Here is a 26,783-nt window from a genome sequence, read left to right on the forward strand (position 1 = left end):
TTACATCTTGGAAAAGAGCTTGCTAGGTTTGACTCTAATTTCAGCGTCAATGTGGTTAGTGTGTAAAGGAACAGTCAAAGTGAAAATGAGACAGTTTCCCAGCCTTGAAATGACAGGGACATAAGCTCTGTGTCTATAGGGAGGGAGGCCAGATCCCTTCGCTGTTGTCTTTGAGTTGGGGTTTTAATGACTACAGGGAGGAAAGGAGTGTTAGTACAGCAGAACAAAAACGATACAGCTAAGAGGAAATTATTTTTATTGCTAATACATGGGTGCTCGTAATGTTTAATTCTTTACAGCTTATGCTTTATTTGCACATTCTTCCTTCCTCAGCACTCCGCACACTGTAGCGGCAGGACCGTATTTCAAAATTACTGCTCTTAAAGGCTACTATTCAGTGGTTTTACCATGAATAAAAATATTTGTCAAAGTTGCCCTGGTGCTCAGACTGGGCAGCACACGCACCAGAGTGGTTCAGCTGCTGTGCACTCCTGGGCTCTTGCTTTTCACATCCTCCTTATCCTCCCTCCTTTCTGCTGATAGCTTTTTAAAGTTTCCTGGAAATATTTTTTCAGGGTAATGTAGATGTACGTTTAATTAAAATTCAGGACAGTCTTTTCTTGATAGAAATTTCCTTTTGTTTTCATCAGCAAAGCCAGATGATGAGGAGAGAGAAGGAGCATGGGAGCATTTGATGCCCCTGAAAACCATGTTGTGGCAAGAGTAGTTTTAAGGATTGTCTGTATGACTGGAGGAGAGAGAGGCTTAAATGAAGCTTTGCAGTATTTTATACTTTTAGATCATTATTTATCTTTTTAGATTAATTAATGGAGATTTAGTGTTTGCCATGTGCTGTGTGTCTGGTTTAAGGTAAGTGAACTACTGTCAGTTTGCTACAAGGACCTGCAGAGGGGAGACAACAGCCTGGGCATCTGCATTATTTTCCCTTGCATCAGGTGCTAAAAGTCACTAAACGTACTGTGAGTCACAATATTTTTTCCCGATTTGACTCGCTTGCCCAATCGTATTTTTACTTCAGCCTTTAGGCTTGAAAAAGCATGTGCATAATCAGTTCATTTTGTGTGGTCTAGGCTATAAAAATGCCCCCTCTGTTCTTTCCATATGAAAAACGTGTTTTTAATTTTGGGGAACTTATATAATTTTCTGTGCTTTCTTTTGTATCTCAGATTAAAAACAAATGCTCCCTTCCCCTAACTTTGCATGTTCCAATTATGGAGTTGTGAAAATAAGTCATCCTTCAGCTTTTGTTACTTTAAAACAGCTATCGGTGATGTCAGAGTCAATACTAAAAGCATTAAGAATGCTGGCAGAATGTAATGCAGCTGCAATCCAACATGATGTTGGAAATGGGGTTGAGAGCATAAAGGCTTTCCATATTCCCAGGGCGCACAACTGCTCGCGGCCTTGGCTTTGATCTCTTCAAAGGCTGCTGCCTCCTCCTAGATGGAGAGACTTGGCTGCCACTCGCTCGCATTGAAAAAAGGCAGAGGTCTCTATTCAGGCAGAAATCAATCACTGTGCAGAAACAATTATGTGTAATTCAACCATCATGAAAACAGGGTGAGATTATGGGTTTGTTACCTGAGTGACTGCGTGGAGATGGGGAGCAGCAGACGCGGGAGTCCTGCTGACATGCCACATCTTGATGACAATTATAGACACATGAATGATGTGGCGGGCGGGGGCGGCAAGATGACAAATGCTGGTCACGCTGTCCAGCAGAGCAGAAAATGAGGTTACAATTGGGAGATAATGTTTGCATATGTAACCATATTTCAGCAAGCTGGGCAACTTCAGGGAATAGCAGAGACTGGCGATTGTAAACAAAGTCCGTGTGTGCCATGGCTATCAGCTTTCCACGATACGGAAATGTGCATTTGCAGTGAGAAACCCCTGTGCCACATCCCGAGGAGCTGCTTGTTTAAAACAGCCCAGAGGCATTTTTGTCCGGGGGGTGGGGGGAGGGAAGAATTGCCTGGGAAAAGGAGAAATCTCCAGAGTTTGGCCCTCAGAAGGCAGAGGAAGCAACCAGAAATCCGTCTGCATCGCTCCATGTCTCGGGACGGGGTGGTATTAACATGGCAATGAGCGATGGCTGTTTAGGCAGCACCGAGGAGCGCGGCTCTGTCTCCTGCCCTCCCCTCCCAGCGGGGATTTTCGCTGGCCTCATGGTAGCGCATCTCTGAGCGAGAGCATTTCTACATTTGCATGGTAACATTTTGGCTGCAATAGGCTGTTGGTAGTGTGACGTGATGCTCAAAATATCTTCTGATGTATAATGGCCTTCTTTAATTAAGAACTTTTTTTTTTCTTCCCCTGAGTGGTAAGCACTAGCTGTCTGTCTTTAAAAAGGGAACTGGCATGTGCAGTATCTGCCATGAGAATATTTATTTAAAGTATTATTGCTTATAAAGTCTCAAAATAGTTTTCCTCCCCAAAAGGCAAAATAAAACACAGATGACTGATTATAAAATGGTATCCCTGCTCACTTTGGTACACAGGATGAGCTTTACCTTTTATACTGCTCGGGCTTAGACATCAGAGGCGCAAGAAGCTGCTTTGAGTTACAGATCTTCAAACAATAAGTCAAAACAAAAAATCAATCCCTCCAGTCCCTGGGTGCAGTTAGCTAAAGATAAAAGAGAAAAATAAAGTTATGCTAAAGCAGATAGAGGAAAGGAACAGATATGCCAAGGAAACACAGAGGACAAGTGCAGAGTTGAAGTGGGCCTAGTGTGAGCCAACATCAATGAATTTTTATCTTATCAAAAAGTTTTAGGGTTGCCAATTCTCTTCAAACTGGATCCACTCTGCTCCAGGGCTGCCTGAAGCGTTGTCTTCAATAAAAATTGCTTCTCCCTACCCCCCGCATACCTCCCTCTCACTCCTAAATGTAATCACATGCAGGGATTAGGCTGCACCTCACTCAAGGTATGAAACTTTACTGCAGACTTCAACAGTAAATCAAGGACTCTAATAATCTCTTGTTATTACAAATATGAGCTGAGATTTCTTTTTCAGTATTTGGTGAAAGATGCATAATCTAAAAAAAAAGTAAAACTGTTTCCTTCTGGGGTTATTTCCCCCCCAACCCACCTCCCAGTAAATTTAAATTACAAAGGAATTTTTAAAATAGATTTTTTAAAATTGATTGGAGTTCTTTAACAATTTTTCACAGCTCTTTTGTGAAAATTTCTATGTCAGTTAACTGCCTTTATTGAATCAAGTGTGTGGCTTAAGCCATAACCTATAAAGAGGAAAGCATTGCACCTCAGTGTTAGGATATGCAACCCAAATCCCTCTGTTTGTCTCTTCAGGGCTGACATCTCAGGGGTCTAATCAAGCCAAAAAAAAGCCTTTTTTTTTTTTTAAAGAGGCCTGTTGGCTTTGACCTTTTTCTGCTTTGTTGCATATTTTGGCGTGTTTATAATAGGGGTGAGCATGTGTTTGTGTACTGTTGGGAGGAGCTCAAAGTGTCCCTTGGCATCAGGACAGCTGGTGCTGGTACCTGGCCATGGAGACATAAGAGGCAGACAGGAGATAGTAATGCTTCAAGCAATAGCTACAGAAAACATATCTATCCAACCAAAAGTGAGTAACAGACCTAGGTTGTACATTGCCTTCAAAAAATACCTGGAATGAACAGATAATCAAAGGATTTTGGGAAGTCTTGTTGATGCACAACTTCAGCTCAGTAGCTGGTATCTCAGGGCCTGTTTCCCTGTCTAGAGAATGGCATAATATCCATTTCAGAGGTGGGGCAACAGAGCAGAAGAGGAAGAATAAAGGGTTCAAGGTATGCAGATTAAAGAATGCTAAGGCAAGGCTATTGATGTTAGGTCTTGCTCTTCAGTGAGAATTTGAGGGGGCGATTTCAGACAGCTGCCTGGTAAACTGGAGCTGGATCTTCTCACTTCAGGCTGTTGAACTGCTGCCTTTGCTGCTTTGAGAAAAACAGAAGGCACCTTTTTCTACATGAACAGTTGCATGAGCTGCTACAGAGGTGTTTATGGGATTGTGAACTGAATGGAAAAAGGGTTAGTGAGTATAGATGTTACTGTGAAATATGGTATGGAATACGTGGCCCACGCTGTGAAAAAAAATGGTATCTTTAGTCTCTTGTTTCAATAAGGTGGCAGTTAGTGTAGGTAACTACTTAGAATGAATGTTCAGCCAGTTATTGCCTTAAAAAAACCCCATAAAAATCTGCAGCTAGATAATTATTCCCATTCATCTCTGGGTAGATTACATCCTAAAGATAATATTTTTTTAATTGCTTTAATAGTTCTCCTTATGGTTGTCCTCTTTGAAGTGAGGAGCAGCGTGGCATGATACAACAGCAGCAGCTACACAAGGAGCTGAGCTGAAGCTGAAGGCTGCCCAGCTGCAGCTCAGTGTTGTGGACCTGCTTTTGTCCTTTACCAGTTCTGATTTCCTTCAGTTCAGCTGTAGGTGAAGCCTTGTCATCAGTAACTGTCAGCCTGTCAAAAGAAAAATTAATGTTTTTGGAGGCAAAAATGGGCTTGGTACTCACAAGGCTTGGTATTGGATATCATGCCTGCTGACTAGTGTAGTTTTGCAAAAGCCAGTGAGAAGACCAGTGGTCCTTGGGATGGGTGATACAGAGCAGAGATCTGCAAAATAATAATCCTGCCCAAAGCAGGAGGATGTGCGAGGCCTGTGGTGCATTGTTATCTTTTGTGTCCTTCCTGAAGAATGCTATGCACAAGTTGCAAGGAGTGTTGGTTTGAGTCAGGATGAGACAGGGCTTGAGCAGCCCACTCTGAAATGGAAAGTGCCTTAGGTGGAACTTACGGAATATATTTTGGTTTTTGTGAGTTTATTTGAAAGATTTGTTGAATGGAAGCAAAGGTTGGAGCAGAGGTGAATGGGAACTGCAATGCTCTGCCTGGCCCCTCTGCCCCTCCTGCCCTAGGAAAGCAAGCTTGTACCTAGTTGCTTTGGGAAGCATCAGCCATCTCCCTTTCCCATTTCAAATATTTTGATTGAAGTATCGAAGACAAATGTGTTGATTGGACCTGGTTCCTCTCAGTGTGAGGCTTTTCTTTCTTTGTCTTTTGATCTGGCCTAGCTGAGCTTCGCAGCAATAGCAGCTAATTGACTTAGCCTGTGTCAACTGACTGCAGCACAGAGACGGGGTTGTTTCAGCTCTCCCAGTACGGCATGCAGGGGATAAACCCAGTAGCTGAATGCTGTGTCAGGCCAGGATGGAGCCCGGGCTAAATGCAGAGCACGGCCATGGCGTGGAGGTGTGTGCTGAGGAACCAGGAGCCCATGGGAAACCTGTGGGATGGCGGGGCAGGCATGCTTTCTCAAAGCTGGCCTACTTGGCCTCTGAAGTAAACACCAATTTGCGGTCTCTTCGTAGGGAGGGAGCAGTCTAATAACGCTGGGATAACTTTCTTGCCAGCAACGCTTGTTGTTCAGGGCAGCATTTTAACTTCATCTAATTGGGACACTCAGCTTTCAGCAGTCGGCCTGCAACAATGGCAGACGGCCTGAAGGTGCCAGGTGATTTGCCAGGTGCCCACGATGAGAGACACATCGCTGGGCCCTCTGAGGGGTGACACCAGCTCATTGGCACGAGCAGACACTTCTGGTAGAGGAGGAGGATGGAGCTCTCCTTTGATGGGAGCAGGAGCATCAGTGGGTGTGTGGGGAAAGGCTCAGAAACGAGAAGCTGGATGTGGCTGTGGGAGTGAGGAGTGACCAGCCTGAGCTGCTGGGCACACTGCTGCCCCGGGATATCTCTGGCACCAAGGAGTCCTCCACAGACACCGGCTCAGAGGTCTGTGCTGTTGAGTTCTGTCCCAGTGGAGATGAGCCTTAAATAACAGGCAGATGTTTGCAGAGCGTGTATTATGGAAATCAGACCAGTCATAACTTGACTGCTCTAAAATAATGCACGTCTCTTCTAAAGAGTGTCGGCTTAGTTTTTTTTGGCTCGAGGCAGAGACAAATTTGTGTGCGCAAGGCAGTGGCCTGTGTGGGGCGGCCGGGGGCCAAGCCGGGCCATTCCCATCCCTCGGGGCACTCGGGCCGTCCCAGGGCGGCACCGACCTGGCAGCACAGCCCCTGCTCCCGTGGGAGGGTTTCGCTTCTTCCCGCTCCTCCTGGCTATTCCCAGTCCCTGCCCCGAGAGCGCTGGGGGCGCCGTGGCAATTAGGAGGCTGCCGAGGCAATTAGGAGGCTGTCGGTGTGGCCCCGCAGCTGCTGATTTGCATGTCTGCCTACATCGGGCAACTTCCACGTTCATCCACATTCCTCCCCAGGCCTGACAGTCTCTCAGGAGCTCCTTCCCATGCCCTGGCCGGTGCTATCCAGCGTGTGACACAAGTCCTGTTCCCAGTGCCCCGAGCTGGTGGGTTCAGCTTGGTGGAGTGGCTCAGCAGCACACGGTAGGTTGGGGACCTGTGGCTGCCTTTCAGAGTTCCTCCTCCTGGAATGTAGTTGTGTGCTGCTCTGTCATCAGCACTTGCACAGGATCACCTGCAGGAGTAATTCAGCGTTGAAACTAAGCCTTGGTCTTGTTGGAAACACAGTTTATTTTTTACATTTCCTGTCTTTTCAAGCCTTGGGCTGATCACATTGCCCTCGAGCAGGTGTTGGTGCTGAGGGAGGAAGGCTGTCTCCGGCTCTCCCTCAGCAGCCTCCTCAGCCGGACCTGGAAAAGTATTGAATTAGCTTTATTATGCCACTGATTTGAAGTCATTACTGGTGTAAGCCGATGCAGTTCCATTATTGTTGATGGGATTGGGACTCTTCATGTCACAGGTGAATTGGACTCAATTAACCAAAGCTGTGGTCTTAATTAGAAGCTTGGCTTTCAGTGGTTCCTCCTGGGCCCTGGAGGTGGGACGCCCCTGCCACATCTTGCCACCCCACAGGTCTCAGCGAGTCAAGGGGACATGGTGCCACTTTTTCCCATGCAGGATCTGCGTGGACCATGGGGCATCCTCTCTTGTGCTGCACATCCCCACAGCTTTGCTCTGTGGGAGAGGAAACACAGCACAAAATGTGGAAAGTACAAACCTGCCCCTTTGGGCTTGCCAGTGCAGACACTGGTGTCTGTGTTGTGTCAGCTCTGGATCTGTCCCCATAGCCTAAGTAGTCCAGCCAGGGAATGAGGATTTTGCCCTTTACTTGAGAGACAGTTAGTCAGAGGTTTTTGCTAGATACTTGGCTTGACAGGCAAAGCGGGGGGTTTTGTGTTTTCACTAGTTGACAAGTTTTCAATGGCCATGCCTGGCTCTCTTGGATGAAACAACATATCTGTAAGTGCTTTATGAAAAACCTAATGCTCATTATTTGCACTTAGAAAAACCCCAGCACAGGGCAGGAATCATCTGTTTTTGGGACTGGCCAGCAGCACAGCTCCCAGGGAGGTCCAGGGTCCTGCATCCCACTTGACCTCTGTGGAACAGGAACCTCTACCCAGTGACCTCGCAAATGGTTTTGTGCACCCCGTCTTCACCTTTCCAAAGGAAAAGGCGGCTCTTCTGAGGCACACTCATGCTGGGACGCCAGCACGTGCTGCTGCAGCAGGGCTGGAATGCAGGACCATCCCAGGGGCATGCCTGGCTGCCTTCCCTCTGCTGCTGGAGGGGGCAACAGCCTTTTTTTGAAAGCATGCACCCTCCTGCTAAATATAGCATCAGTGCAGGCTCTATTTTTAGTGTGAGTTTTAAGTGCCTTTTTCAGCAGAAGCCCTGCAGGATTTCAGCAGCAGACCCCACATCTGGGTGTCCCAGGGGTTCTGTCCTTTCCCAGTGAGGAAGGATGTGCTGGGGATGGAGAGCTCATGTGGTGCACATCAGTGGCCCCGTGTGCCGCATGCTCACCCGGCCGGCTGCTGCAGAACAGGCGGTGCAGCGGCGGATTGCTGCCTCCTGCTCAGGAAGAGCTGCTTCCTCTACCTGGCTGCTGGGTTGTTTTGTTGTTTCTCTTCTCTCCCAAAGCTGGTAGGAGCATAGTAGCCACTTGGAAACCTCTCCTCCAAGCTCAGGTGTGGCTGTGGTTGGCCAGCCTGCTCTAGAGGTAAAAGGGACTGAGCCATAAGTGTGGATGAATATTGGTTTAACCTACAGCCTCATGTAAATCCCTTTCAGATGAGTCTCCCCATTCAAAGTTAGGATTTTTAGTTAGTACCATTGCTGTTGCACCCTGTCCTATGTCTAGCTGTGGACTGGCACTCCCTCTAGATAGTGAGGAGGGGGTGAGAAGAGGAAAGCCTGGGCAGTGGGAGAAGGCTCAGCTCACTGTGGTGTAGGCTTCTTGTGTGTGAACTGCATTGCTGTAAGTGCTCACTCATCTGGTTGTACTGCAGGTACCGGCTTTCCTTGGGCCAAGCAGGGGTTTGAACCCACAACCCCTCTCTGTTCCACAGCTGTTAGGAACAGCTGCCTTTTCTGGTAGCCATCCAGAAGGACTCGGTGGTTCCCTAACAAGTGGCTGGAAGATACATGAGGGGAGACCCATGCTTAGCGCCTCTGAGTTTGTGATCTGCAAAGTGTGCTTGTAGCTGCACATGCTGTCAGCACTGTCCTGCATGTGGCCTGTGCCTGGGGGAGGCAGGGGAGAGAAAGGGGCTGCTATTTTTGTTCCAGTGGTGGTTTATGATGGTTGTTTCATTGCCTAGATAGCTTACAGTGGGTGGCATTCACATCAGACACTACCCCACACCTGAAAAACAGAAAACAAACAAAAGCTGAGATAAGCGGTGCTTTAAGGAAGATCAAAAAGTTGCCTGCATGTTTCTTCTTCTTGGGGAAGCCTACAGTACTACTGACAGATCAAATGCAGCTTTAGGTGTGTATTCATGGGGCCTTGGTGGGCCCCATTTTCCCTCTCTAAAAATGGCAAATTAGTGACATTACTGAGAGGATATGACAAGTTTATGAATCACCCCATCAACACAGGAAACAAGTATTCTCTGTGAAGATGATTTTTGACTCAAGTAGATGGTCAAACGTGGCCTCAGAAGTTGCTGGGTCAGAGCAGTGCATGGTGGGGGACAGTAAAATGGCTATGTTTCAGGCTATAGTCACATGAAACACACTTCTTGTTACTTTATCTCCCTGACAAACTTGCAGTGGTGCACTGGGTACTTTTTCAGCCTGTTTTACTCTCGTTTCAGCTTGGCTGCGCTGGAGCAGCCCTTGCTGGGGCTCAGCATACACCTCTGTGTATTTCCAGCCCTGTTACCTCAGATGGGCTGAACCCTGCTGGCCGAATGAAAAGCGCAGCATTGCTGAGCTGTGCTCTCCTCCTAAAGGTTTATGTGCATCTTCATTTCACTTGCATAACTTGCATATGTAGGGGCTACTCTCTGCTGCTATTGCTATGCCACAAGTCAGCCTCTAAACTTAGCTCTGAGCCAAGACATCTTCCCCCAAGGACGCACAGCGCTTCTTTTCGCCGTCACTGCTGACAGGAGGGGGTTATATAATTCAGAGTTCCTCTTTCAGTGCTCTGCAGAGCCTGTGCTTGAGTTGTACCCTTCTCATTCCGTGCGTGGTGACCCCTCTGCCGCGGCAGGGGGAGCGGTGCCAGGCTGTGCCGGTGTGGGCAGCGGGTGCCTGGCACGCGCGGCTGCAGGAGCTGCCACTGGTGTTTCACAGGGCACGGGGCTGACTCTTCTCCCATCTAAGCTAAATCCTGTGCCAGCTGGGCAATGGGGAGAGATTAATGACTGCCTTGGAAGCCAGTTTTCCAGCCTACTGGCCGGAGGGCAAGCATCATGATAGTTGTAGCAGCTGGTTTGGAGAGGAGGGAAATGAGGGGAAGATAAAATTGCACATCCAGAATGCCAGGGTAGCCTGTGTCCGTGCTTTGATGTCTTCTCCCTCCACACCCTCCTGTGGGTTAAAAATGAAACTAGACTGCATTTATAATGGGTGTGTGAATATCTGTATTTAGCTGCTGCAGGCAGGCTCCTGGACTGAATCCGTGTATGTGGAGAAATACAGTTTGGCCAAATGCAGGAATGGGTGTTTTCTGTGCTCTCATTGTGGGGTCACACAGACACATGCCATCTCATCAGTTCAGACATCACAGCCTAACAAATTCTGACATACATGTGTGTGCTGGGTTATGAAAAGGGATAAAGGGAGATTGAATACCCTTTAATTTTTCCTTAATGGTCCTGAAGTGTGTAAGTCATGGTTAGGACTGTGGGAAGAAGGCCCATTTGGGTCTGCAGTGAGGACACAGGCGCACAGGTTTATTTCCAGTGAAATAAACAAATGTAGCTGCCTCTAAACCTCTGAAATTGATTTGCGCATCCAGTGAAGCAGGGCTGAACATCCTCCCTGAAGTGCCCATTGCAGAGGGCAGGAGCCATCCTTGCACCTTCAGGAAGACCAGGGCAAAAGATGGGGTTCCTCCTGAGTGGCAGATGGGGTTTGCACATGGAGGCAGGTAGCTCAGAGGAATTGTTTTCCTCCTGTTACTGTGCAACACTTCTGCATCCACTTTTGCATGGCGTGCTTCCTCCCCTCTTGGCCCCCGGGCCTTGAAATTCCACAAAACCCAATTAAGAGAGATGAGAGAGCTCTAGCATGTATACATATGAAATTTCAGAAGGCTGAAAAAGAGACTCCTAATACCATAAAGCCTGCCCTGAAGTAAAATTTGCATCAGAAATCTACATAGTTAACCCCGTGAGGAAGACAGCGTAGCTGAGTACAACTTTTTTCCCCCCCAGAGGGGTAACTTATCCAGGTCTGCTCGGTTTGGCATCAGCCTGCTTGCAGCTGAGGAGTGCTGCAGAGCAAGCCCTGTGCCTCATATACAGCCTGCAGAGAGCATCAAGCAATTGTAGCCCCACTTCAGAGACTGTGCTGCCGTGTCCCAAACAGAGCAAAACAAAAAAACACCCCAGCCTGAGAAAATCATTCTCATTCAACTTCTCTAGGTTGGTAACCAAAAGCAGACTGGGTGGATGAGGTGCTTGTGTAGACTTATTAAAGGAAGTATTCAAGACTGATCTAATTATCACTTACAGATTCAGTACATTCAGCCCAGGGTTCCAAGTATTTCATGCCTTACTATCCTGGTGCTATACTGGCTTGTTTAAATTGCCCACCATGAACTATCCTGAGAAAGACAGCCACCTTTAAAAGAATTACAAGCGAACAAAAAACCCTCAGCAAATCCACTCCTTTCTGTATGGCTTGAGTGTTGAGAGGGGAACTGGGGATAAAGCTTTATTCCCCTTCCATGCTTTTATCTATCTCTTTTGCTATCTTGTTTGTATAAGATACAAAATTTCTCCTCCTATTATCCTACTTACAGCTTAATCACATACTAATTGGGGACCTTACTTCCATTGCTCTGCTCTTTTTTGAGTCTCTGTATCCTCCCTAAGAACAGTGTACAAGTACCCTCTTCAATTAAGAGAAATTAAACAAGCTAAATGAAGCTAAAAACTCTCATCTGAAGGCTTTACATGATTCCCTTAGTTGACAGCAATGGGTTTGGCTGTAAAGTGGCTGAAATCTGGGGAGGACGGTGGAGGGGACTGGGCAGTGTGCTGGGAACACAGGTAAGTATTTCCCTGCAAAAACACGAGGCCTCAAAGCTGCTTTTTTTATTACCTCCGGATTCTGCAAAGGGCTGGTTATCTCACGCTGTGAGCCAGCATGATCAAAGCCCCGGGAAAGGTCAGGCATTCCTCCAGGAGTGACACTCAGCTGCCTGCCGGCAGCGCTCCTCCAGCTCCTCCAGCCCACAGCCCGGCCGTGGCACCGAACTGAAATCCTTTATCTTGTTAACGAGTGAACCTACAGATTAGCCAGCCCAGCCTTAGCTTGGTGTGGAGAGCATGTAACACCTGGCCTGGGCCTTCTGAAGAGGAAAGGTGGTTGTTTTTAAAAAAAATAATGTTGTGGGGGAGGCGGCATTTCCTTCCTCTGACTTAGCGCGAGAGAGTTAATGCCGATAAAAGCTGTGCTCTGTCTGTGCTGCACCGAGGGGCTGCTCTCCTCATGTTCTCAGCTCCCAGTTCTGTGCAGTTGGTAACAACGGTGAGTGCCAAAATCCTGGGCAGATGAGAAATCATCTACAGTGCCTTCCAGTGAGAGGATATTGTTTTCTCACTGATTTGATGGACTTTTGATGGACTCTGTTTGATAGATTGGCATTCAGTTTCTCACTTTGAGCTGTTGTCCCCCACAAGCTGCTTGTGCGTGGACAGGGAGGTTTGGGAGGGCGAGCAGAAGGAAGAGGTGTTTGAGATGGGCAAATCCTGTCTGTCTCTGCTTCCGCACACGAGGTGCTATAGTGTTGCATCTGTGCTGGTTCAGTGGCGTGGGAGAAGTACATCCCCTGAGTAGGGGTGACAGGGATTCACCCCATGGCTCATGGTCCTGTCTCTGGCTGTCTGCAGGCTGACTGTCCTTGTCCTTGTTGGTTGGCAGAGGGTATTTGACATCTTTGTCTTCAGGCCTGGATGCTGAAACTCTGAGAAGGGCAAGGGGGACTCTGCCTGTTTCATAGTGTGAGTAGTGAGATGGTGGAATTATGTTAACTGCCTGAAATTGGGGGTAATTTTCAGTTTCAGATGAGGCTAAGGTATCCTTATTCTAGTTGTAGGATAGAAGTAAGAGGGACCATAATTTTTCTCCATCAGAAAGGGTACTTTTGTCATAAATAGGAAAATAAATTTAATTTTTTAGAGCAGAGCACTTGATTCCTTGCTTAAATGAATGTCCCTTAATCTGTCTTCCAGCCTGTTTCTTGAAAAAGGGGGCTGTAAAAATTTGCCTCATCTGCAGATAAACGTGGCAAACTGTGTGGCCGGCTGTGGACATGCGGCCTCTGGAGCAAACTCAAAATGTCTGTGTGCAGCATCTGTGGGGCCTGCAGCAGGAGTGCCTGTGTCTCCTGCCTGACTGCCAGATGATCCTCAGATCATCCAGCTAAAAACTCTGCTCCCTCTGCAGGGGAGAGGTGAGGGTCTGGTCCTTGCCTCTGAAATGATGGCAATGGGGAAGGAGTCTGTCTGGTCTGGTAGGAGCAGGGGAAAGCCAGAGAGGGCAGGAAGGAGCAGGGGAAAAAAAAACCAAATAAAAACTTGTCTCCAGTATGTGATTGCCAGCCTTGCCCACGTTGCTGGCTGGGGTGGCAGCTGGAGGGCTTGCTGGGTGGGAACAGTGCTGGCAGAGCTTGCCCAGCCCCTGTGCCAGGCCAGACTGGGCACTGCAGCAGCTCCAGGGTTTCCTGCCCCATGGCAGCCACTGTAGGATGGGCAGGTCTCATGCAGATCCCTTGTGTGTCCACACCAAAAAAGAAAAGGATTAAAGTTGCCTTGGGGCATCTGTGGCACTCTTGACCATTTGCCCTGTTAGCAGTGGAGGGGGGTGAGGGCTTGAGTGCTTCCCCAAGCTCTCCTGGCATGAGCTGGTTTTTTGCCTGATAAATTGTTTAGTGGTGTTTTGCAGACTCTTAACACACTGTGTTTCTCCCAAGCACAGCCTTTATTGCAGTGAAAAGTAGCAAGGAGGGATGTAGTTATGATAAGAAATTGTCCATCCCGGCCTCTGCCATGCTTTGAGGGGGGAGTTAATTGCACAGGGGAAGACTAATTGAATGAAAAATCAAACTGTTGGTAATGACAGGGTGATGGTAAACTTTGGAAGTGCCTCTTTAATGCAGTCGAGCATAACTCTCATATAATGTTGTTTGAGTTTAGTAGGATTGAAATATAATTGCAGGGTGACCCATTATTACTAGTGGGGCTCTATGTGCAGCTCTAAGCCCATCTGGAAGGGTGATTTACTGGAGGCTTGGGCAATCTGGCAATTTAGGCTCTTTTTTACGATGTTTAGACTTCTACCCATGTTATAAAGCACAGCCCAGGGCTTTTATGAGGACATAGGTGCCTGCTGCACAGAACGTAGGTTGTGGGCCGAGTGTATTTTTTTTGTTTTTAAGAGTAATTTTTAAATTTTAAAGCCAGCTCTTGAATTAAAAAAAAAAAAAATTCAAGTCTAGCAGCAGGCAGAAATATCCTGTGCACGATTTAAAAGGCATCACGTGTCTTGTGCATACCAGCAACCCTTTTTAAGCCCCGTGGCCAAGTGGGTGAAGAAGCTTAGTGGTAACAGACCAGATTGTGTGGGGTGGTGAGCCCCATGTTTCTTCCTGTCTCCCCCATCTCATGGGCTGCCACCCCAGCCACCAGAGTGTCTTCAGGTCAGTGCCCAGGACAGCCATGCACCTGCATGGGTAAGGCCTGAAAGCTGAAGGAAATGCCTGGTTCTGGGGAGCCTGAGGGTGCTGTGCAGTTAAATGAGCCAAGCATGGCCAGGAGGCCCAGGAAGCTTCCCAGGGGTGAGTACAGGGCAATGGAGCAGAGGCAAGGATGGGTGGTGCACAGGGCTAATGAAGAGTTGGAGGAGAGCCAATGCCACCAACACAGGGAAAGATGCATTTTCTTAGAATGATAGAATATCCTCAGCTGGAAGGGACCCACAAGGATCATCGAAGCCCAAGTCCTGGCCCTGCACAGGACACCCCAAGAGTCACACCACATGTCAGAGTTTGTGTCCAAACACTTCTTGAACTCTTGTCAGGCTGCTGCTGTGACCACTTCTCTGGGGAGCCTGTCCCAGTGCCCAATCACCCTCTGGGTGGAAAACCTTTTCCTGATATCCAACCTAAACGTCCCCTGACACAGCTTTGCTTTAGGGTCCTGAGGACTCTCTGGGTCATAAGTGTGTGTTTCAGTGGGGATAGGCAGCTGTTAGGGGATGATCTAATTCCAAAGCTGATGTAGGAGCATCTCTCTAGGGCTCCTTTGTTGGTTTCCCTCTGTGTCTGGAAGCAGGGCTTGCTGTGAGGTTGCCATCTGCTTTTTGGGGAGTGGAAGAAAAACATTTCCTAAGCTGCCCTAGGAGAGATGCATACGGGCACAAAAGTGGGGTGCTCTATCTTATGTGGATATCCTTTTTCCACTCCACCTGCAAACAGGCAGCTTGCACAGGTCTATTATAATTACAGTCCTCCCCTTACCTCAGTCATCTCCCACCATCAGCCCATGGCTGGGAGGCATCAGTCTGGATTTTTTTTATGTCTTTTAAGATGCCATTTGGCAAACAAGACTAAAAATAATGAGCATTTAGTATTTATGTCAGTGGCTCAGCATCCAGCTGTGTTATGTGGTAGGTTTATTGCTCCTCCTTATTTCAAGAGTCCAAATGAAACATTCAGCATCCATGGTTTGGGCCAAAAAAAGTGTTTCCAGCCCTGCTTCTTTGAGCCCATGCCTTGTTCGGGTCTTAGCTGTCTGCTGTGATTTTTGTATTTTTAGCAACATAAAGATGTAATTTTAGGGCATGTTTTTGTGTCTCATTGATGTGACAAACCCTCGTGGGAATGATCTATAAAATTAAGTTAGTAGCTTTTCAACACTTTTGTTTGTACTGAAATCATCTTGCACAATGTGGTAGAGAAATAATTCCTGTTGTGACCTTCTACTGATGGTTCAAATAACCTGTCTAAGAGACATCCTGTTTCTGGAGGGCCCTATTGCTTTAATTCCTGTTAAAATTGGTTTTGTCTTCTGTGGAACAGTGCTGCCGAAATTAAGTACTTGCAAATGCGTTTTACCTCCAGATAAACGTTGCAGTTTGCATTTTCAATCCCAGTGAAGCTTTAGCAGACTGCTGCTTTTGGCCTAATCATTTGTACATTTTTAGGGATTTTTTTATTTTTAGTTTAAAAATGAATATTTTATTTTAAGCCTTTGGACCATCTTGCCCACATCCAGTGATGGATGTCTAATGAGATGACTTTTTGCCTCCACTAAATGGTTATATTGTTTGCACTGATGTATGCTAAGACTTGATGCATTAAATCTTTGGTCATTAGCCGATGCCATTAGCAGAAAAGTCCAAATCACTTAGAGCTGGGACTTAAGACTTTTCATTAAAACCTGAATTTGCATGTTATTGGATAAATCTGTTAATACGGTTTAGCCGGACTCAAGGAAGTTACTTGAAAATTTTTTACAGTGCATACTCAGGGTCAGTGATGCCTGAGAGCCTTGAATTCGGAGAAAATGCCCCCTCTGAGGGCATGGATGCAGCAGCCCCTGCATCCCCTGCTCCCTGAAGGAGCTAAAATCCCAGCAGCAGGATCTCCTCACCTCGTGGCTAATCGGAGCAGCCACCTTGGAGCCAGAGGGGGTTTGGCCTCAACACTCGTTTCCCTGCAGGAGTCTTCAAGCAGCATCAGTGTGGTGGGGAACAGGGCTTGCCAGGAGCAAAGGCCAGCTGAGAGGAGTCATTGATGTCATCAAATATTTGTCACTCCTCTACCATCACATCCATTCCTATATTTTTTCTTTTTGTCCCTGGATTTTTAGAGGGCAGATGTGGCAAGAGCACTTCCAAAAACATCAGTCAGGTTGGGTAGCTTGACCAGCCCAGTGTGATCTCTGCTTTGCTAGAAGAAGATGCTGCCTGGTCAACCTCTAAGTTGCAGACTTAGCCATGGTAGACAGAGGTTTTGAAAATGTAAAGGTGTGCCAGGTGCTCGGACAGGTGTCGAGCCCTTGTCCTTGCCTCCTATGTGACAGAGCTAAGGTGTTTTCCCAATATGTGTCATACTCTTGCATTTTCTTAATTGAGAACATCTCTATTCAGTGCACCTTGAGAACTGCAGCTCAGAGAGAAGTTGACCCATTTCTCAGTTTTCTGGGCCTCTGATAGTCTTTGTTATGACATATGGTGTTGGATAGGCTGTAATGTAGACTTAATATAAATACATTTAAGAGAGGTCCTATTTCAAGCACTTTTGATCCAATGTGTGTGCAGTGCCGAAAGACATCTTCCTGTCACCAGGGTGCAGGATGGATTTTTTTCTTGGTTCCCCCCAGGAGCCGGGGTCTGTATCCTGTGGGACCTGAGGAGGCCGATGAGGAAAAGTCATCCCATCCTGTGACGCACGTTGTCTGCCACAACAGAAATGCTGGGCTTCAGAGGTTGTTGTGGGACACCCTGCTTTCACACAACACTTGTGTGCTTATGTGGCAGATGGAGTTTTGCTTGCCTGAGCCATTTCCAAGGTTTGAACATTGGACTGAAGCACATCCCTCTGCCTGTGAGAGAAGCACATGATCTTGTGAGTCTGAGTACGCTGGAGAAAATGCCAAAGTTGCTGTGAGAAGGGATCCTGATAACCTTGAGGCAAGCAAAACAAGCTCATGTCTTTGTCTCAACTCAGCAGACAGCTCTGGCGACAGAAACCAGAGCAGCTTTGTCCCTAGGAAACGGCTGAAGATGGCACAAGAGGTGACACCAGGATAGACTCCAGCCTTTTCCCCCCACTGAGAACCCCTGGGGGTCCCTGGCCACATTCCACTGCTCCCCCCTGGCAAGCTGCTGGGCTCTGGGCACTGGCTCCTCTGATGTCCAGTGGGCTTTCTCTGGTGGCTTAGGACAATTGTCCTTATTGTCCAAGCAAGCAATAAGCCAGAACTCTGCAACCCAGGGGCTCAGGCTTGGGTTTGTTAAAACATTGCTAGGCCTCTCTTCTCTTTAGCCAATAACTAACTAACTGAAAGTGTTCTGGACAGGTCAGGAAACAATGGGGAAAACATCTTTCCAGCTGATGGAATTGCTTGTATGAGACAAGGATGCACTAGGCTAAAGAGGGGATACTGTGCAGGGTAAAGGCCCGTGGGCTGTGTCACCATCCAGAGTATTTGTAGTGGCAGCAGTCCCATTTACCAGGTTTTTGGGGGTGCTATGAGACTCCTGGGGTTCAGTGTGTGATTTGATGATGCAGGTTCCTGCTTGTTGGGTGTGGAGCTCGTCTTTACATCAGGAGAAAGATGGGCTGTTCAGGATGGCCAAAGTTAAAGGACCTTCTTGCTTAAAAGTAATCAGAGCTCAAAACAAGCATTGGCTCTCAAATTGTGGAGTGTTTGCTGGTGGCTGATCTTCATCTAAGAGAACTCATTGCTGAGTTTAGAGAGTGAAATAAGACATTGCAAAATATTGTAACAGGAAAAGTTTTTTCTGTGAGCATGTGGCTTTTCTGCTAATTAAATACCCTATCAGTGATATTTCCCAAACCAATGGGCTGTGTCAAACTGGGTGTAATCTCTGTATATGTGAACTCATAGTGCAGAAATTGACCTGGCTTGTCCTCCCCTGATCAGAGCCTTACAAGACCTGCCTGGCTCCCCACATGGTTCACCAGCATTCCAGGTCTCCTGACAGCCTTCCTGAGCAGGCAAGAACAAATAAATTAAGAAGTCATGGGAGAGAAGAAAATGGAGATAGCAGGGGATTTCTAATCAAGCTATTTTAATACTGGGTGTGCTTTAATCACTTACTTAATGGCAGTGCTTAATGAACACTTGAAATAAAGCATGTTTCTGTCAGATATTCAACACCCGTGTTTTTAAAGCTGTCTTGAGGGAACTCAAATGCTTATTACAACTTCTCAGCAAAAAAAAATCACAGTTGTGCTATATTAATTTCCAAGATTGAAGGGGGGGAGGGGTGAAAAAGTTGGAAAAAGACAAAAATGTAGACAAGCCAGTAGTGGTGGTTTCTCACTAATGTTGCAATTAACCTGAATTTAGTGACAGATTATAATCCATCTATCCAGTTAGATCCTTATTCTAGGCTTTGTCAAATCACATTTACACTTTCTTTTGCAGTGCTCCCCTGGCTGTTGCACTGAATTTTTTATTGCACACCAACCCTTTGGGCTTCAGGCAGAGCAGTTTTCTCCAATTCCTCTTGCCTGTCCTTGAGTGCTTCCTGCACTTTCAGCCATGACACCCCTTTGCTTCAGGTGCTGATCCTTGTGCCTATAGACTGTGCCATGGTCCTGTTGGCCATGAAACTGCCTTTCCTGTGCATTGCAGACACAGCTCCTGGACTTCCCAAAAAGGAAAGTGTTGTGAGCAACTGGAAAAAGGTCACAAACTTTTCCTGCTCACAAATAACCATGGGAAGCTCTAGCAAGCATCCTGGGTACCTCCTTTACCTGCTGATGATGTACTGTCAACTTCTTCTCTCCAACTTCTGAGGGCTCCTGGCATGCTCTGGCTCTGGTTTCATGATGCAGTGTGTCCTTGGGAGATGGGGAAACTTTCAATAACTGATTTAGGTAACTTTCTTGTTCAGCCCTTTCCTGACTCCCAGCACTAAGTGCAACTTAGTTCCACAGTGAAGAGTTGAATACAGTACATGAGGAAAAGGAGGACTTTTTTCTGACCTCGTCAAGCCATCAGTCTGCCCCCTGAAATGTGTGGTTTTGATTTTAGTTTTGTTCTGATTAAGTGTTAGCAGTTGTGAAGCTGAAAGTTTCACATCAGCATCGATGGCAGCTTTTCACTGCAGCTCCTTAAAATGGCGAGTCCCTGGGGTGTCCCCCCTGCTGCTGGTAAGCATGAAAGGTCAGTGAGATAAATGGCCTCCTGCTGCCCAGTTGTGAAGCAGGGTTAAAAGACTGCACCTTTTTTATTTGTCTTTCATAAATCACAGTATTCCTAAGCCCCTGTTTCCTGTGAGCAGTGTGTTCCTGAAGGCATGCTTTCCTATCCCTGTTCCTTTTAGCTCCAGGTGAGGCTAAAAGCAATGCTGCAAGCCACCCCCCACCATAGCCATTCTGGCATTTTCCCAACTGCACTGTCCAAGGACTGGAGAAGGTTTTGAAAATTAAGCATAAAATTATCTCTGCTGTCAAGAGCCTAGAAAGAAGCTGGCTTTGGACATAAAACTCTTTTCTCCTAACAGTGGTTTAGGGACAGGGGAGTAACCTGAGCTCTCTTTATATTGACCTTGCTGCATCTTTGAGAAGTTGTCAATGAAAACAATTGCTCCCAGGGAGGTGGCAGATTGTGATTGCTATTACTGCTGGTGCTGATGAGCTTGTTTCCTCTACTGGTAACTAGTTTTGGCCAATAACTAGTTACCTCCTCCTTTTCCACCACTGGTAGTTTGCTGCAGCCTGTCCATGATGAACCCAGACATGGGCCTGGTTTTGACATTGCTCCAAAATAACATTCTTCTTGATCTTGCATTTTTATTGCAACAGCTGGTAGGCAAAGGCATAAATACAGAGTTAGTTTAGCCATTAAAATGCTGTTGGTATTTTGACAGCTGAAACTGCTGTCTTCTGGGTTTGCTGAAACCTTCAGCCAAAGGATTTTAGGGCTCCAGAAATGAGAATAGGGTAAAAAAGGGACGATATTTTCTTGTCTCTTTAGATCAAGGTAGCCTCAAATTCTCCCACAATAACAGGACCATTTAGTCCTTTTATTTTGAGGTACTGCAATAGCAGTAGTGGAAGGGTTTGGAGATGTTTTGGTGATGGGTTTCTTTTTTAAGGAGCTATCTGTTGTGTTTTCCCCCTAAACTTAATGCTTGCTGTGAAAAAGTTGAAGCTGTTTCTTCAAATGACCCCCTCTTTCAGGAGTGAAAGGGAATGCGTGCATTTATTCATCCTTAAGTTGGTTTGGTTTTTTTTTTTTTAGTTGACTTATTTTAGTCTTAATTGAGAAGACCATCTGCTAGTATCTGTAACTAATGCATAACTTACTGACAGAATAGGAAGAGTAGACAGGCTGGGGCCTTTTTTTGGCTTTTTAGAAGCAACTTCATGTTTAAAGAAAAGAGGAAAAATAAAAACCAACCCAGCACCTCTTTGGATGTTGACAAGGGACGCTCGGGTCTTGCGTGCGGAGCCTTGCTGGCCTCATGGTTCTCTGCAAGCTCCCTGCCTGCCTGCAACCTCCTTTGTAGATGTGTGTCCTTTGAAGGGTCATTAATTTAATATCTTTCTCTGTGCAGCAGCTGGAACAAATGGTGGCCCCAGCTCCAGCAGGAGCTCCCAGCTGCCTGCCTCGCCCAGCGCTGACCTACAGGCATTTTTGCCGTGGCTGTCTCAGGCTTTTTATAGTTTTTGCACACTTGTTGCATATAAGATGCCTTACAGGTGTGGGCCTTCAGTGAAGCATTAGCTGGCTGTTTGGGAAGGGCTTGAGGTTTGTTTTTTTCTGGACTCTTGCTTTTCTTCAGAAGCATTTCAAAAATGAGGGAAAACTTACTGGGTTCAGACTGAATTTGTGCTGCAGCATTTCACCATGAACTCACCAGAGATTAATCTAAACTGTCTCACAGTGTGCTCCTCGGATGAGAGGGCAGGCACATGTCTGAAATGGTGAGCGGCTCTGTGAGTGCAGGTGCAGCACTGCCAGTGCAGGGCACTCGCAGGGCTCACCCAACCATGTGGCAGCAGCTGTGCCAGTGTCGCAGCCAGGGGATTTCTCACTCTGCTCCTTGCCCTGGCCAAAATTCCTGAGTTAAGTTCGAGCTTTACCACTTGCAGACCGTGATTGCTGTTTTCAAGGAAAGTGTTTGCTGTTGTCCTGACCTGTTCCTGAGTTACTTTAACTCAGCAATAGCTTTAAACAGGTGTCTGGTGCATAGCAAAGCTCCTGCTGGGATCATGCTCACTGCTGGGTCAGGGCCCTCTTCCCTGCAAGCTCTTACCCTTTGCCCACCAACATTGTACTGGGGATTTTGGGGTTTTGGGGTCAGTCATAAAACTGAATAGCAGTTTCATCTTAGCCCTAACTGGCCAAATAATTTGGCTCCTGCTGTTTCCAGTACAGTTGTGTCCTTCAGGGGACTGTCCCCTGCCTGCACTGCCTCAGTTCAGCCTGAGACCACATGCTTGGGAGAAATAAAAGATACCAACTGGGAAGGCCAAGCTGATGAGGAAAAGTGTCCCAGGGAGGGCTGCACAGAGGCCAGCTCCCAAAGGATGCTGGTGTGGTCTGTGCTGCAAGACTGTGCTCTGGGACTGGATCCCTGGTGGCCGTGTGGTCTTTGAGAAGGAGACCACTGAGGCTGAGTCACTCAGGAGTGTCCCTTTGAGCTGAGTGCTGTGGGGCACAGCTGTGTGTCCCTAGGCCAACAGAAATAGGCTGTCCCTTTGCCATTAGCCTTTAGTGTTTGTTACAGGTAACACATGGATGATAAGGTGTCCTAAAACAGAACAGGAGGTCTTCAGGTTGTAAACAACAGGTGCTCATTTTTAGTAATTTACTTTTTTCAAATTGCATATCTTGTGCTGTGCTGTATGTCCTATTTCCCTTACTTTCCAGGTCGTGTAAAGAGCCTTAGGCAAAGAGAATAGAACTTCACTGGTGTGGTAATACACCATTTATGTGGCATCAGAGCTGTGCTAGGGATAGCTTTAACAAACGTTCAGCTTCTTCAGATTGTCTTGGAAATGAGAATAGAAATGGAAATTTAATCCTCATTCACTTTATTGTGGTTTTAGAAGCTACGTGAGTACCTACTTGCACCAAAATGCTATGTTTTGGTGGGTGGATGAAGTATAATTTCTGTACTGAAATACCGAAGAACCTCACGTAGGACAGTGCATAATTATGTAATTGTCTCATTGAAGGCATGTGGACTGATGGGGTTTTGCAGATTTTCAGGCTGTGCTGAGGAGAAAAGATACTCTATAGACCATGCTCGAATTAGATATAAATGTCACCAGTATGCCAGGAAGAGCTGGTTGTGAGCTTGGTCAGCAGGTGCTTAGCAAGCCATGGGGAATGGAGTTCCCCTGCATGGAGGTCATGTTGCCCAAGACTGAATCTCTGTCAGTCTCTCAAATGTTTCTGCAGCTGTGTGCATTGTCTTTGGAGGACTTGGGGAGACAAATGTAGTAGGGATGCCATGTTTGTGGGAAGAGGCTGCCTGGATAAAGACTGGGAAGCAGTAGAAGCAGTCTCATCAGCACAGTTTTGTACCTCAGTGTGAGGTAGGATTTGGCCATGGTTCACAGCCCTGGAAAGCAGTAGTGCCCGCTGGGAACAGTAGATGGTGGAAGGGGCTTTGGCAACATCCCCAGTCCAGGTGTCTCCAGGGGAAAGGGTGCAAGGTAGTGTCCATGGCCTGGATGGGGTGCCTGGGGCCAATCCCTTGCTGCAGCAGGGGATGGGAGGGTTAAGAGGGTGGCAAGAGGCGCATCCAGGTGTCTGCATATGAGGTCTTGGTCTCCTGCCCTGAACCGTCTCTGTGAGGAAGGCCCAGATAACCCATCTGGGTTGCCTTGTAGGGCAGGTGCCGTGGCAGAACCATTTCAAGTCCATAGAGCTTTTGGAAAATATGTCATCAGGCCTTTCTCCTCCTGGTTTCATTGTGCATGTGTCACCCTGTGTGTCCTCCTGCTGTCGATCCCTGTGGCCATCTCGGGGAGGCTCAGCCTGTGCCCAGCGAGCCCCCTGGCTCTGTTGTCTCGCTGGGGCGACCAGCAGGATTTAGCTGCCAGAGATCCCTGGGTCTTCACAAAGCAGTGTGGGGCAGGCAGGCTGGGAAGCTTTGCATTATTGCTATTTTTTATTGTTACTTTTTTTCCCTCCCAATTTCTGGCTCTGCAGACCCCCAAATGCTCTTAATGGAGATATGGCCCGTTTATATGTTAATTTTAAGCCCGCTGACAAGCGGTTTGCTTTTCTCCTGACTTCTCACGGTTCCTTCGCCCGTTGAAAGCCGCTGCCATGGCTTAGGGGATAAGGTGCCAAGAATTAGAAAATAAAATAAAATCTGCAGGATGCTGGAGAGCGAGGGGGTACAGGGATTGGCATGCTCCAAGTATAAATGGGTGATTTCTGAAAGCAAGGAACCCTGATACCAGGGGCATGCATGACAATTACATCCAGTACAATACAAAATGTTAATTACTAAATTTTGAGAAATTAATGCTGATTAGCAGCTGTGTGTGTGTGTGACCTAAATACATCTATTGCTTATCTTTATTCATAATATACAGTTTATTGTTGATAAAGTAATGGCTGAATGGTGGGCTGGCCCACGAGTCTCATAGCTAAAGACTGAGGCCCGATTTGTAAATCGTCTGAAATTTGTTGGCATCTGTTTTTTGTGGAATTTATACGGATGGGGAAGATGAATAGCAGTCTGAGCTATCCCCTTTACAACTCAACTCATAGATATTATTGAGAATTCATATTGCTTTTACTATTTGGTCACAAAAATGGACCTAATGCTTGTTGGCTTTAAAACACCTACTAGTGCTGCTTTCTCTCTCCATCTTGCAAAATATAAGACAAGGCCGAAGCTTAAATTAAAATCCTCAGGTTCTTATCTCTTTCCCACAGGAAAGCAAATCTGTGTTGAAAACCGTAAAATTAAGAGGAGAGCAAGGATAGCATAATTTAGCAAAAATTCATGGCACCAGATTCTGAGCTATATGACTGGAGGGATAGGTCAGACATTAAGAAGATACTGCCTGCTAATGCAAGTTCCTTAAGGTGGTGCTCTGGAAACAAGGAAAGCAGAAAATGCTGCACTGGTTCCCGTTTGCTTCCTTTCCTCTACTCCTACCAGCCTTAACAATAAATTGAGTTGTCCATTTAATAACCCATCTGCTTCCAGAAGTCCAGAAAAATCATGGACTTGTGCATGGAGCTATGTCTTAATGTCTGCTTTGTGCCAGAATTTCAATAGTGAACTCAATGAAAATTAATTTCATTGGCCTTTAATTTTTTTTCTTTTTTAATTCCTTATATTTGACAGGCTGTCCTTGTTGTCAGTGTGTCTGTCTGAAGGATAGCTTCATTTTGGGGGGGGGGGTGTGTTATTAAAAACCTGTTTGTTCCATAATTTTTTGTGCTAAGGGGCCAAGGCTAAGGTAGAGTGGCAGGGCACAAATGAGGAGTGCCTGTTACATACTGGCATCATCACTGTGGCTCGTCCCACTGTGGAAAGAGCAACTTGAGTTTCAAGCAGCATTAATAATGCAGGATTTCACTGGGATTGAGGAGTTTCGTTGTTTAGCAACCTTGATCTTAGGGAGTAATTTTGGACAGCATCCTTCTGTCATGCTGTCTGCCTCCTCCCATGTGCCTCTGAACTCCGGGAAGTGCTGGTGGGAAGTGTGCATCTTGCCCTGCAAGGACATCACCTTATGGCACCCATTTCAGCACCCTTGTGGGCGTTTGTAGCGCTTTGAGTTCTCCTTGATAGAGTCAGCAGCCTCCCAGCTGTTCCTCGCGCTCCCGTGCCTCCCCTCTAACTGATCCTCTTGAGAGGCCACTGCCAACTGCTCCTATATGAAATCAGCCTCCTAAGGGTGACCCTTTAGTTACCCAATAGACAGACAAGAGTTTTCAACCAGAGTTTGTAAAACTGCAAGTGACAAACTTGCCATTCCTCTGGTGATGGCAGGGGTTTGTCCCAGCTGTGCCATGCCACAGCCATGCAGGAAGAGCAGTGGGAAGGAAGAAGGAAGCTGATGAAGCTTTTAAGGCTGGAGATATGGCAAACCTGTACTTTAAGCCTTCTTTTTTTAAATGCTGTTCCCGTAACCAAAGGGTTTCTCCAGCCCTGCTGCTGACTCTGCTGTCCTTGGTGCACAGTGCCTGCCTGCCCAGCACATTGCTCCTCCTGCCCTGCAGCTCTCCATTTGCCATTTCCGCAGCCCTGTCTCAATGGCTCCCAAATGCCTTTCTTCCTGCTCCCGGCCCCCACCCATTTCCCTGCATTTCCTCAATATCTGCATCCCTCTTTGGGTGCCAGTGGTTTGAGGATGCCGATTCTGGCAGCAAACCTGCTTTCCATCCACTAGCCCCAATGTCATGTCTGTCCATCTGTTTCCCCCGCTTTAGTAATGCAAATATTTAAAAATAGCATTTTGGAAATGTTGGGTGGTTGGTTTTTTTTCTCAAAGCAGAAGCCTCCCCTCGCTAACACAATATATTTTTTGTTCTTCTCTTGCAGTCCAACAAGGTGCCCGTGGTACAGCCTTCTCATGCGGTTCACCCCCTCACCCCTCTAATCACCTACAGCGATGAGCACTTTTCCCCGGGGTCACACCCATCTCACGTCCCCTCTGATGTCAGCTCCAAACAAGGTGAGCCCATCCTTTCCCAGCACAGTGCGGATGCAGGGTGGCCCTGGTGCCCTTTGTGCTGCTGACAGAGCCAATATTACCAATCTGTAATATTTTAGAGGGAGGCTTCCAGGTGCATATGCCCACTTTCAGACATGGTAATTCTGTCATGATGCTGATGCTTAACTTGGCTGCTTAAATTTTTATGTTCCTTCTAATGTGATAATTTGGGCTTGCTTTTCTCATCAAAGTCTTTCAAAATCTCAGTAAACAGCAGCCAGTCTTCACCATCTCCTGTGGTGCCCAAGGCTTGCGGCATGCAAATACAGAAAGGGCAACCATCCCTCACCTTCTCGAAAACAGGGGACAAGTGCTTCAGTAGTGGTGTTACTGGAAGCTTTTCTTTCACTTTATTTTATGTCCTTGTATTCTGGCTGTCCATATGTCAGTTAGCATAATCAAAGCATGGCCCATAAAACTAGTTTTGAGCCTGTGCAAGTAAAAGCTTTACAAATCCAACATTTTTTAACCTTCTTGTGGTGAATGCCTTCTACAGAAAGCATCTTTTTAGATGTCCGAGTCATGGATGTCAGTTTTCTCTGCACCTCTAGGACCCCTTAAGGCAAACACAAAAGCCTCTTAGATCCACATCTGGGAATGTCACACCAGCCCTGCTCAGGGTCAGTCTGCAGGCTCCCAGGGAAGAGCGGACAGTCTCCAAGGGGTCAATCGCAGCCTGTGCCAAGAGTTGCTGCCCAGTACCCAGGAGAACACAAGGGATTCCTGGGAAGGGTGTGCTTGCTTGCAGTGGGTTGCAGGAGCTGGGGAGGGATGTGATGGAAGCT

General features: G+C 46.9%; 1 protein-coding gene across 6 annotated transcripts in view; it reads left to right on the top strand.

The window, feature by feature from the left end:
• Nucleotides 1–26,783, top strand: part of LEF1 (lymphoid enhancer binding factor 1) — a 70,871-nt gene that overhangs the window by 15,400 nt on the left and 28,688 nt on the right. For all 6 annotated transcript variants that reach the window (XM_071431778.1, XM_071431780.1, XM_071431777.1 and 3 more), the window contains exon 5: nucleotides 25,827–25,959. In XM_071431778.1, coding sequence (XP_071287879.1) covers nucleotides 25,827–25,959 — 133 coding nt within the window. The remainder of the gene's footprint in view (nucleotides 1–25,826; nucleotides 25,960–26,783) is intronic.

The sequence above is a fragment of the Agelaius tricolor genome, unplaced genomic scaffold (assembly GCF_023055355.1).
Source record: "Agelaius tricolor isolate 1412-34295 unplaced genomic scaffold, bAgeTri1.0.p SCAF_8, whole genome shotgun sequence".
In the NCBI taxonomy this organism is placed as follows: domain Eukaryota; kingdom Metazoa; phylum Chordata; class Aves; order Passeriformes; family Icteridae; genus Agelaius; species Agelaius tricolor.